The 12,527-nt window shown below is 45.3% G+C and overlaps 1 protein-coding gene across 1 annotated transcript; it reads left to right on the forward strand.

The window, feature by feature from the left end:
- The first annotated feature begins 3,761 nt into the window (after nucleotides 1-3,761).
- VIM (vimentin) lies at nucleotides 3,762-11,526 on the forward strand. The gene is made up of 9 exons (XM_024576032.4): nucleotides 3,762-4,477; nucleotides 5,133-5,193; nucleotides 7,770-7,865; nucleotides 7,952-8,113; nucleotides 8,602-8,727; nucleotides 9,078-9,298; nucleotides 9,744-9,787; nucleotides 10,188-10,273; nucleotides 11,167-11,526. The coding sequence occupies exons 1-9, from the start codon at nucleotides 3,915-3,917 to the stop codon at nucleotides 11,206-11,208; spliced, it is 1,401 nt and encodes a 466-aa protein (XP_024431800.1). The 5' UTR covers nucleotides 3,762-3,914; the 3' UTR covers nucleotides 11,209-11,526.
- The last annotated feature ends 1,001 nt before the right edge of the window (nucleotides 11,527-12,527 follow it).

Consider the following 12,527-nt stretch of genomic DNA (forward strand, 5'->3'; position numbering starts at 1 on the left):
GCAGAATGTCATCATCGGGGCAAAGAGAAAAGTGTGTTGGACTCAGGCCTCAATTCAAATTCTTGCCTCCTCTCTCCCTCCCCTACTAGTGAGAAGCCCAGGAGCAAATTGTTAGCCTGCATCTTAGACTTCTCGTCTGTGCAGCATGCTACAGGAGCAATGAAGTTGACCTGAACGCATGCAGAGCGCCTGTCATCCACTAGGCACACAGTACTATTTATCATAGTACTGATTATTACTATTACTTTTATTACCACGCCTTGTAGTTTTTGCCATGCCCGCCACCACCTCACTTAGTCCATGTTCTCATTTGTTACATTCCACCCAGGCGGTCCTGCTAGGAGCTGGACCTGCCAGCCCGCTCTCCTAAAGCTCCCACAGGCCACTAAGCTCCTCTCCGCATGGCTGGCTGGTCCGTCGGTTCAAATCAGCAAACTTCAAATGACATCACCACAGCTTGCAAATTCCAAAATCACTGCTGGTACCTTAGATTTGGTAATGTTTATGCCTGGCTTACCAATTGTACCACTGTGTCCTTATTTATACACAACTTGCATCATGCAGTGTTTGAAGCAGTTTCACAGTCCAGCATTTAAAAATACTCCTGAGATAGGTTTTCATAGCAATCAAAAAATAAATATGAAAACTGAGAAAGCTATGTCCGCATACTGTTTACTTCCATAAGGAAAGAACATGGGCTGCATATATAGAAGGGTTGGCTCTGACACTCAAGGACATAGTTCAGACACAGGGATAGCCCTCAGTGATAACTGTCACCCACTGGCTGAGGCACTGTGCCAGGCACTGTACAATTTACTTCACAATGAAATTAATTTTCCCAAAGTCTCATACAGTGTACACAAGGGAGTAAAAGTGCTTTCATAATCTTCAGCCCACCCCAAGGTACAGCAATTTTTAATTGCAAAGACACGCTGGACACTGTGCATGAGCACCCTCATGCATGCGCTCTATGGAGAGTGCTGTGGACTGAGTGTCTGTGTCCCTCCCCCCTTCCAAACTCCTATGTTGGGGGTCTAATTGCCAGTGGGATGGTTTTGGAGGCGGGGGCTTCAAGAGGTAATTAGGTTTGGAGGAGATGTGGAAGGTAGAGCCCCACGATGGCAGTAGTGCCCTTATAAGAAAAGGGATAGACCAGAGCTTGCATCTCCCCCAGGGGGGACACTGCAGGAAGGCAGCCCTCTGCCAACCAGGAAGCACGTCCTCATCAGACACCAAATCTGCCTGTACTTCGATCTTGGACTTCCCGTCCCCAGGACTGTGAGAAATCAATGTCTGTTGTTTAAGCCACCTAGTCTGCGGTATTTTGTTGCAGCAGCCTGAGCTACAAGCACAAGTGGACATATCACAGCCCCGAGAACACAGAGGGCACAGTTTGGAAAGGAGAAGGGATCCCCCTGACATGATGAGGAGGGCCAGGTCATCCCAGAGGAAGCTGCCACAGCCCTAAGGTAGTTGCTGTGGTCACCAACAGGGCACACAGCTGCACCACACCAGATCCTGGCCCTCATTTTCCACGGTGAGTTGGTCAGTAAGCATCCTCTGATAGCACTGCCCTGGGATCAGCATTTGAGGTGGGAGTAAGGTCTTCCCCCACATTGAGATGCTTTTTCTATCTTAAGGGTTCCAGGCAAACTCACAATGGTGACATTTGCTGAGTAGTGGCATGAATAAAGGTCTCCCAGAGAGCAAAATGGTAACATGGAGCATCACAGCTAGTCTGCCAAAGCACAGGGCCCAAGGATTGCTCCTTGGAATAGACTCAAGCCTCCACTGCCCAGAGAATAATAATAAAAAAAAAAATCCACAACAGCAGAGCTGTGCAGCAAAGGGTCCTGCAGAGACCTGGGCAACACCATCAGTCAGATCCAACTGAAGTGAGGTAAGAAAAATATTGCCTAAATGTGGGTTGCACCAACACGCTAGAATAAATCCCTCATTTGATTCTAAACTATTTTCCTTAAATTCCAGGTAACCTCCAGTACAAGACCCTGGAAGGGAAGGATGTTACCTTTTCCCCCTATCTACTCACTATAGAATCAAGAGGGTTTGCAGTTCATCCTTTCTGTACTCCCTAAGTGCTCTCAATACTGAAAACAAACAAACAAACCAAACCCCTGTGATTTCTAAACTAAATAACAAAAAGCCTGGCTTGCGTGCCTTGGCTGCCTTCATCTCCCTTTAGAGGTGACCGCTCTGTTTTGCATGTTACTAACACTGCAGCAACAGCCCTGGAGTGATTTACCTAAAAAGGTTTTGGTGGTGCATCTGAGGAATCTGAACACTGCCTTGGTGCCCCGGATCAGAAGTTTTTGGCTCTGCAGTTTTATCTGCACGAATTCTGGAAAACAGGCCAACATGACTTGTGACATTTCCCAGTCAAGTCACCAGGATCTGGCCCTGTGCATTGCTGAATTAAAAGGAACACGTAAATTTTTTCCGCCATTCTGACATTCGAGTTATATAAATGCCTTTCATTAAGCAAACTGGAGTTTCAAAGCAACACCTAATTAATTCCATAATTGGTGCAGATTATACCTTCAATGATTTCCACTGTAGCACAAAAACCAGTGATCACTGAATTTGATTGTGAAACCACAGACTCTGAATTTCCTCTTTCGCCCAGAACTTTCAGATGGTGTTCAAAGTCGGGTGTGGTTTCATGGGATGTGGGTTGGGCCGGGTGGGGGGTGGGGTGGGCGATGAAAGGAGACCGAAGGGAAGGGTGGGGGGAAACTTAGCAAGAAAAACCCGTCAGGGACGCCTAAGGATGGTCTGCAGAAGTTTCTTGCTAAGAAGTCCGCAAGTTGGAGCAAAATCTGGCTATGGTGAGTTCGTAAGAACTTCGAAGTACTCTAGTTTCTCCCGAAGGCGAGCGGTACACAAAAAAGCAAAGGCCCAGATTAAAGTTGGGTAAAACTTGGAACAAACCTCGCGCAGAGCCCGGGGAAACCTGAGCAGATCCTGTCTAACGGTTCCGGAGAACCGCTACCAGCCCTCAACTTTGGCGGACAGAGGGCTTGGTGACTCACTGCTTGACTCAGCGACCCCACCCTGATCCCCCGGGGCTTTACTCAGCCGCCGCCCAGCTGCTCTCGCGGTCCAAAGCCGAACCAAGCCCGTTAGGTTCTTAAACAGGAACCCCAAGACAAGATGGTAAAAAGAGATGCGGGCGCAAGAGGTTCCCCCTTCGAAGCGCACAGTGCACAAGGCTGCGCAGGACCGACCCTGAGTCCTGGGCTGCGCGCTTCAATCCAGGCGTTCTTTGTTTCTCGGAGCCTTCCCATCTGCTGGATCCCCTACTCCCCCCTCTTCCTGTTCCTTTGCCTACGGGTCTCCCCACCCACCCGCTCCGCGCCGCTGACTGCTGCCCAGTAGCCGCGCGCCCCTCCCACCCGCGCGCCTCCTCCCAAACCTCTTCTGCGGGGTGCCCCAGACCCCTTTGATCCAGTGTTAGGCCCGTTTCCCCCACCACCGTACGACCCCGCCTCTTTCAGCACCCACGGAGTGAGCAGAGGTTGGGCCATCACCATCAGGAAAGCCCCCGAAAGTCCCAGTCCAACCAAGAATTAACTAACGGAACAGTGCCCAGTCCCGAGGAGCTGAGCAGTAGGGAGGAGGAAGACGCGAGGGAGCCCCAGCCTCAACTCCCTGCCCACCCTTCCCCCCGCTACTTGCCGGGTCCCCATTGGCTGGGATGGTAGTGGGAGGGAAGGTGCAGGTTATAAAAAGTTCTCCCTGGGCGGGGTCCAGTCCTCTGCTACTCTCGCACCGGGGTCCTCGCGCCAGAGACGCAGCAGCGCTCCCACTGCCTACACCCACCGCGCCTCGCTCGCCTGCCACCCGGAGCCAGTCCCACCGCCGCTGCGCCTAGCCCACCGCCACCCTCCGCAGCCATGTCTTCCAGGTCCGTGTCCTCGTCCTCCTACCGCCGGATGTTTGGCGGTCCTGGCACAGCCAGCCGGCCGAGCAGCAGCCGGAGCTATGTGACCACGTCTACCCGCTCCTACAGCCTGGGCAGCGCGTTGCGCCCCAGCATCAGCCGCAGCGTTTACGCCTCGTCTCCCGGTGGCGTGTACGCCACGCGCTCCTCTGCGGTGCGCCTGCGGAGCAGTGTCCCCGGCGTGCGGCTGCTGCAGGACTCCGTAGACTTCTCCCTGGCCGACGCCATCAACACTGAGTTCAAGAACACCCGCACCAACGAGAAGGTGGAGTTGCAGGAGCTCAATGACCGCTTCGCCAACTACATCGACAAGGTGCGCTTTCTGGAGCAGCAGAACAAGATCCTGCTGGCGGAGCTCGAGCAGCTCAAGGGCCAGGGCAAGTCGCGTCTGGGCGACCTCTACGAGGAGGAGATGCGGGACCTGCGCCGGCAGGTGGACCAGCTCACCAACGACAAGGCCCGAGTGGAGGTGGAGCGCGACAACCTGGCGGAGGACGTAATGCGGCTCCGGGAGAAGTAAGGCTGCGCCCACAAGGGGCCGGGGAGGGAGGAAGAGGGGAACGCCCTCCCTAACCCCTGCGCCCAAAGAGCTGCCACGCCCTAGGGGGTGCGATCAGCGGCGGCTGTGGGGGTGGGGCGGAGACCGAGGGGCAGCAGGGATGTGGCTGCTGTGGCCAGCCCCGCCAGGAACCCAGAAGTTACAGTTAGTGTTTCCCCTCCACCCCCACTCCTTGCCTAAGAACGCCTGTTTCAATTTTTCAGATTTCATGAATACCACTTTGTAGTATAAAGCTTTTGCGCGGTATCTCCAAACTTTTAGAAAGTTTCCTGGCCCCTCTGGCGGGCTGCCAGCCCAAGGGCGGAGGAGGGAGGAGAGGATGGCTGTGCAGCAAGGGAGACAAAGGGTAGCGAGGCTTCTCAGGGGCTGGGTGGCGGCGTTCGCCGTGCGGTCAGTGCAGCCACCGTGATTGCTTTTCCACGCTGCGGCCCAAGTCCAGCTAAAACTTGCTGAGAGTGGTAGTTCTGAAAAGCCCAAGTGCCTGCTGGCTGCCTGCGGAGGTTGCTTCTCTACTTTTGTAAAGCAAAACTGCGGCTGGGTGGTTGGGTGTGGCCGCCCCGCCCCTGGCGGTGGTTTCCCATTTCACTTTTGGTTAATGTGCAACTGTTACAGGCTGCAGGAGGAGATGCTTCAGAGAGAGGAAGCCGAGGGTACACTGCAGTCCTTCAGACAGGTTTGTAAATCCTCTCCTACTCGCAACCACTGGACCACACCCACCCTACCCTGTGGGGAGGGGGGAGGTAGGGACTGATTGAAAGAAGTTGAAGGGATTAGTCAAAGAATACAAATGAAGGACCCATGGACAAGGTTGAGGAGGCGGCCTGGGTAGAGGGGGGCGAAGGGGGAAAGATGGGACAACTGTAAAAGCATAAACAATAAAACTAAAAAACAAATAAAAGTTACCCCAAGTTAAAATAGTACAAAACTGCACGTCTGTGCGCAAGGCCCCCTAGTGGCAAAAAGGCCCCAGAGTGGGGCTTCTCAGGATAAAAACTATTGGATGATTTAAACCGTCCCTTAGGACATAGAGTCTAATTTTTTACTTTGTTTCCAGATTTCTTCCAAAGAAATAATTTTTTTATATTTTGATTTTGCAACACACGGATACTCTGATTTCGAGCAGTTCCAGTTTGAGTTAGATTGCGGTTGGCTAATTTAGCTAACTTTTACAAGGCCACAAAAAGCAGGATTCTGCCCTGTAGTTAAAAATGTTAACCTTTGTGGAGCATAAGAAACTTCGTTTAACTGGCATTAAGCCAGCAAGTTTCTTTTCTTCTCTGCAAGTTCTGTTGTGGTGCTAAAGTTAGATGGAAGTATCAGCATGCACAACTATTTTGTGATCTAATAAGGGTGAAAAGGAGCCATCTGTCGCCTGGCTGAAAGGTATTAATGGTTTCTCTGGGCTTCACTATGGAATGTAGATACAGACATTCTGGCGAGTGTGGTGGCTCTGGACAGAAATAATAGGAGTCTTTGTGTTCTTAGAGAAGCTTTGCAACAGGCTACTTTCTTACTGAATGTGTAATGATGTAAGCACAGTTCTAATTGGACACAAGTATTTGCTAACATCCCTTATCTAATATCTGGCCCAGACTTGTGAAGTATGTGATGTCAATAGTTCTTAAAGCTACAGTCACGCCTTACATTAGGGAAAGCCTTTCTTTGTTGGGTCCTTACAGTATTTAGTATTCCCTCCATAAATAAAGAATAACCATAAGGCTGAAGAATGGAATTTAAATTAAAGGGTTTTTGTTTTGTTTTGTTTTTCTCCAAAGTTAGATGGACTTAAAGGATTTTTTAACATAAAATTAGAATTCAAAAGCAGGAAGAGTTCCCAGCATAGTTTTATTCTTGTTGGGATTAGCTGTAAAAACCCTCTCACATGAAAAGTCTAGAATAACATTTTAAGCAGAAATACATTTGCCAAATTAATTTAAACATAGCAATGTGCGGTTCATTTTAGTCTTTGAACATTTATGATCATTGTATCTATAATGTTTTCTGCAGAGTAGTGAGTTAATATAAAATAATATTAGTATAAAGGTCTGTTCAGGGATTAGGTAACATCCCTCATTATCTTTAATGAAGTAGAATGTCATATTGCATTTTTATAGAGACTAGTAAATTATCTTTTATATCTTTTTTAGGGCTTAGCAACAAGCAAAAATAATTGTTCCCCAAGCCTGATTTTTGTTTATCATCACCAATTCCTCATTCACATTTCCATTAAGGTGATAGAAGTATCTCAAGATTCTTAAGACTGAGGCTGTAAACTGTACTCCAATACAATTGCTTATAAGACAAGAGGTATAAAAATTCTCATGATATTCCCTTGAGGGGATAAAATCTGAGTTGCAAAATTACACATTCTTGTTTGGAATGTAGCAGTTTACAAATGGGGGAAACTCAGAAGGAGAGGCAAAGCAGCAAGAAGTGTACATACACAGTAGTTTCGTTACATGTAAGTGTTTTTACCAGTCATTCTGAAACAAGCTGAGCAACTGAAATGACTGACACAGTGCTAACTGAAAAGGATGGGCACACCCTTGTAGGATGAGATGCCAATTTCAGAAGAAAAGTCCACTGGAGAAAGAAAAGCAAATACAGTTCAGAGTTGCATTTCTTCTCCTTGATTTGCCTGACCTGCATCTTCGCCGGTGCCCATCCTAAGCTGGAGTGTAAATCTAGCCTGGTAATGTGAATGTCAGATGACTACATATTTGCTTTCGATCATAAGGACTCCTTTCAGGTGATTTGAGTAGAGAAAAAGGTTTAGGTCTACACCGAAACTTTGCATGTGGGAATTTCTGGTCTGCGTGGACTTGTATTTATGAAGTTAGGAGATCTGGTCACCTCCTGTCACCACGATGTTCTATGACATTACCAAAAATCCCTTCAATGTTACAGCATTGGTTTTCTAGATTACAAAAAAAAAAACTTCACTAGTATAATGGAGATTCAATAATAACTAATCGAGTGCAATTTACTATGTTGTCATACATTTATTTATTTTTAAATTGGCTATTAGCTACCTCGAATACAACATATTGTCACAATTTACATTTATTAATGAAAAGAAGATAATAGTGTATTGAGCACTGAGTGATTTATAAGCTTATTCAAAGGTCATAAATTGGTCAAGATCCTTTTTACAGTAAAGACATAGCTCATATGGTTAATTTAAAATAAATGAGATAAACCATAGACTTGAGCATCCTCCATATTCCATCTTTTCTTTGTTCAAAATAGGATGTTGACAATGCTTCTTTGGCTCGTCTTGACCTTGAGCGTAAAGTGGAGTCTTTGCAGGAAGAGATTGCCTTTTTGAAGAAACTCCACGATGAGGTAAGGGGAGCCACTACCCATGTATAAATGTAGGGAAGCTGCGACCGTACTCGGCACGGCTGACCTTCTGTCTGCTCTTTCTTCAGGAAATCCAGGAGCTGCAGGCCCAGATTCAGGAGCAGCACGTCCAAATCGATGTGGACGTTTCCAAGCCTGATCTCACGGCTGCACTGCGTGATGTCCGTCAGCAGTATGAAAGTGTGGCTGCCAAGAACCTTCAGGAGGCTGAGGAATGGTACAAGTCCAAGGTATGAAAAAAGTGTGGCTGGAACAAAAGAAGTGCATTGTATTCTGCAAACGCTACCTGTCTCATTCCTAAATACCCTTTAGTTCCAGTCAGAAAGCTGGCTTTATTTAACTTCAAGTTTTATTTGTTGCAACAGCCTCTCCACCACTCATAGCAGACTCCCTTCCCATTACTCTTCTTTGATTCTACTTCAGATAAACCCCAACACCTTGCCCTTGACTTCTGTCCTTTTAAAATATGGGTAATAGAGTGAATTTCTGCTGAAACCACCCTATCAGCATTCCACTGCGTTTTGTCTCATTTTCAAAGTAGAAATTTAGAGACATTTTGGCAGGTGTTGAGATTTGAGCTTAAAATGTAAAACTTGGTTTGTATCACATCATCCCTTTGGTTGTGACCTTTAAGCTTTCTCATTTGCTGAGGTAAGGTAGAATCTTAAATAGAATCAAGCCACTTGGATGATCTGCATTTCTAACTTCTTTCTGACAGTTTGCTGACCTCTCTGAGGCTGCTAACCGCAACAACGATGCCCTGCGCCAGGCGAAGCAGGAGTCGAACGAGTACCGGAGACAGGTGCAGTCCCTCACCTGTGAAGTGGATGCGCTTAAAGGAACTGTGAGTATCACACTGCAGTAAAGAGGGGAAATACCTCGCTTGGATCCATTCAGTTGACCAAGCTCATGGCAACATTTAAGCAAAACTTCAAATGAAGAGAAATGTGTATTTCCATCCAAAGAAAATGAGTTTTCAAGACAGATTTAAAAAAAAAGCACTTGGAATCTGAAGGTTTTAGCTTATATTATTGTTTCTATTAAAAAGGGATTGGTACTTGTATTCCTCACTTAAAATGGGAGTGTTCCCCACTTGCCAGGAAGGGCAATGGTTCCCAGTGGTCTGTAAATGAATCTGGGAGTAGCTGGGTTTTTCTGGGACGTGACATTGGAAGCCTTTCCCACCTCTTGCAGAACGAATCCCTGGAACGCCAGATGCGGGAAATGGAAGAGAACTTTGCTGTCGAAGCTGCTAACTACCAAGACACTATTGGCCGCCTGCAGGATGAGATTCAGAACATGAAGGAAGAAATGGCTCGCCACCTTCGTGAATACCAAGACCTGCTGAATGTTAAGATGGCTCTTGACATTGAGATTGCCACCTACAGGAAGCTGCTGGAAGGAGAGGAGAGCAGGTATAAAACAAGGACGCATGTGTGCACAAATTAACAGCTGCCATTTGCTCGGTGTCACGCCACTCGCTTTACATATAGTATCTCCTTTCATCTTTAGGGAATTTCTTCAAGGTAGCCGCTTATCACTTTTTATAAATAAGGAACCTTATTTTCAGAGAGATTGAGTATCCTGCCCTAGCCAGTTAATCAGGAGCACAGCTGGGATTTGAACCCATGACTGTGAAAGCCAGTGCTCTTCCTGCTCTATAAGGCCTCCAGCTCATGCCCCTGTAGACAAACGCTTGCAGTAAAATATTTAAATGTACTAATAAGATCCATCAGAGAAAAATGCTTCTGATGCTAATCCCTCACTTATGAAATCCAAGAGTAAATTTTTTTACTTGATGAAAACTAGAGTGCATAAATTTGTTTCAAACATTTCACGGATTTTCTTTCTCTTCCGTAGGATTTCTCTGCCTCTTCCCAACTTTTCTTCCCTGAACTTGAGGGGTAAGCATTTGATCGCCATTTATGAAAACTTTGAGCAGTTTGTTACCAATCTGTTTATAAAGCATGCATTTTTAAAATGATACTTGAAAAATGCCATATAAGGGAAAGTTCTATAAAACAGCCACGATTTTCAAAATGTCTCACCTTTTATGCAAACTCCATTGGCCTTCCTCCTGATGGAGCGAACACTATGGTAGTTTACCCTATCCTGATGCTTCAGTGGTGTCGCATTGGGTTTTAAAATAGGTAATAGTCTTTAGAATTATTTGGGGAGTGGTGCTTTAAGCAATTGCTTAAAATTTACAATTGAACAAAAATCATAACTCTTTGGGGAAAATGGTTATACTTGTCTTTTTGAAATTTCTTTTTTACTCATTTTGGGCCTATTTTCCTTATTCAGAAACCAACCTGGATTCACTCCCTCTGGTTGACACCCACTCAAAAAGGACACTTCTGATTAAGACAGTCGAAACTAGAGATGGACAGGTTGGTATCTTTAAATCAAAACTAGAGTAATCCCAGATAGGCACTGATAGCCTTTTGAATAAATCAGTAAGTCCACCTCAGATACAGCCCGCTGATTTGGAAGGTTTCCCTTTCCCTCGTGCCTCCTGGAAAGAGAGTAGGCCTCTTCTTCCAGCACTGTGCTTGGCCAAGTAAGTATTGGCTCCTGGGTGTGAAGGCCAGGCGGTGATCTTTTCTGCAGCCTGAAGTTAGTGAGTTTTCTGTGGTCCTTAATCTAAAATGGGAGTTTGGCTTCCTTAAGTTCCTTCCTAGACTAGCTTTATGAAGTCTTTCGTTAGTCTGCAGAAATGTCTTGACCCTGGACACATGGCCTTCCCTAAACACTCCTAGGCCCTGTTACATGGTACAAGGCCATGCCACACGGTCAAGTGGTTTTCTAGTTACCTCTCTGTGCTAGCAGAGAAGTGGTCGAAATTTATCGTCATCTTCCCTTGCACACAAACTTAAAAGTACACCAAAAACTTAAAAATGGTCGAAATTTATTATAATCTTGACGTGATCTTCCCTTGCACATGAACTTAAAATATTTTCATTACTTTTAAACTTTGCTCCATAGAATTACTACAGCATCCTTCCTCATAAACACAGACCTTTTTTTTTTTTTTTCCCCAAAAGTGTCTCTTTTTTTAGTCATAACATTCCATTGGATACTTACTTTGCTTATAGGCGAAGAGTGTCTCACATGTTATTTGTCTCCCTCGCTGAAACCCTTGTCATGCAGAACCAACATAAGCTTCCAACTTTCCCAATAAGTGACCTATAATTAGGAGGATTCTCTTTGTCGTTCTTAGTGGTGGAATCTAATCTTTAGCATGTGGTATTATATTTGATTTGAATTTTACCTTTTTTAACAGGTCATCAATGAAACTTCCCAGCATCATGAGGATCTGGAATAAACATTGCACACACTTGGTGCAGCAATATATTACCAGCAAGAATAAAAAAGAAATTCGTATCTTAAAGAAACAGCTTTCAAGTGCCTTTCTGCAGTTTTCCAGGAGCGCAAGTTAGGTTTGGAATAGGAATAAGCTCTAGTTCTTAAGACCCAACACTCCTAAGAGATTTAGAGAAAAGTTTACACCATAATCTAGTTTACGAAGAAGCCTTGTGCTAGGATACTTTTTTAAAAGTAACTTTGAATACCATAAAAACTGCTTTTTTCCAACAAGTATCTGACCAATTTGTTTCTGCTTCAATAAATCTTTGGAAAACTCTTGGTGTCTTATTTGATAATATCTACACAATTCTCTCAATTTTATAGCACTCTCTTTTAGTTAAATATTGTCCTGTTAATTTGACACAAAAAATCAAGTGTAAATTAATAAATTATGTTTGAGGTATAGTTCTTATTTTGGTCTTTTTAGGTAGATTTCACTTTTTAATTTTTTTGTTTACAAATAAATGATACATAATAAGGTACAAAAGTGATGATAGGTCTTTTCATAAAATGAGTTTAGCTGGGTCTTACAGTTCTTTGTAAATCCCCCTCCCTGAAATGGGAAAGATGAGCTGGCCCCCTGCTCTGTGACTGTCAGAGATTAACCCTTAATGGGAAGCCTCACAGGAGCTCGCCTCAGAATTCAAATCTATTTAAGTCTTTTTTTAAATTTTTAGCTTTAATTATTAGCATTTTTCTTATCCCCCATTTTGAAAAGCTAATAGAAACTATGTTCTCACCACTTAGGGTGAAACAAAGATTAATGCTTGGTTCTTTTATTTATAACAACATTAATCTGAGATTAAAAGAGAGGGGATTAGCGAGAAGGAAGTGATGACATGAAGCTACGTCTTAAAAAAATTACCAGGGGAACTGAAGTCCGTGGAAATAATGTGAAACTAAGTCCTGCTAATTTCCTAACAGCAGTGACGGATGGAAAAGGTGGCCAGTGAATGAGACAAGGGTCTTAGTTACAGCATGCCTAATGTCGGACCCACCTTCCCAAGAGCAGCCAGCCTCCAAGAGGTGCTAGGAAACAGTCTCTTCTCCGAGGTGGTGAGACTAGGAGTGCGCAGTGGTGGGGGAGAGGCTGAGGTGGGAGGGGCGGGGACTGGGAGGATACCAGCTTTCTTGTTTGGAAGCAGGGATAAAGCAGACGTGCCTGCAAGAAGGCTCTCTCTCCAACCTGCAAGACTTCAGCTAAATAAAGTGCATTAATCCCTTTGGCTTCCATTACAAAACACCACAAACTGGGTGGCATAAACCCAGTTTTTTCTC

The sequence above is a fragment of the Desmodus rotundus genome, chromosome 4 (genome assembly GCF_022682495.2).
Source record: "Desmodus rotundus isolate HL8 chromosome 4, HLdesRot8A.1, whole genome shotgun sequence".
Lineage (NCBI taxonomy): Eukaryota > Metazoa > Chordata > Mammalia > Chiroptera > Phyllostomidae > Desmodus > Desmodus rotundus.

Excerpts from the sequence above, each read along its gene's own strand:
- VIM (XM_024576032.4), top strand. The coding sequence starts at position 3,915 with ATGTCTTCCAGGTCCGTGTCCTCGTCCTCCTACCGCCGGATGTTTGGC. Across the intron at positions 5,194-7,769 it reads CACTGCAGTCCTTCAGACAG|GATGTTGACAATGCTTCTTT; the intron begins GTTTGTAAATCC and ends TGTTCAAAATAG. Across the intron at positions 7,866-7,951 it reads TGAAGAAACTCCACGATGAG|GAAATCCAGGAGCTGCAGGC; the intron begins GTAAGGGGAGCC and ends CTCTTTCTTCAG.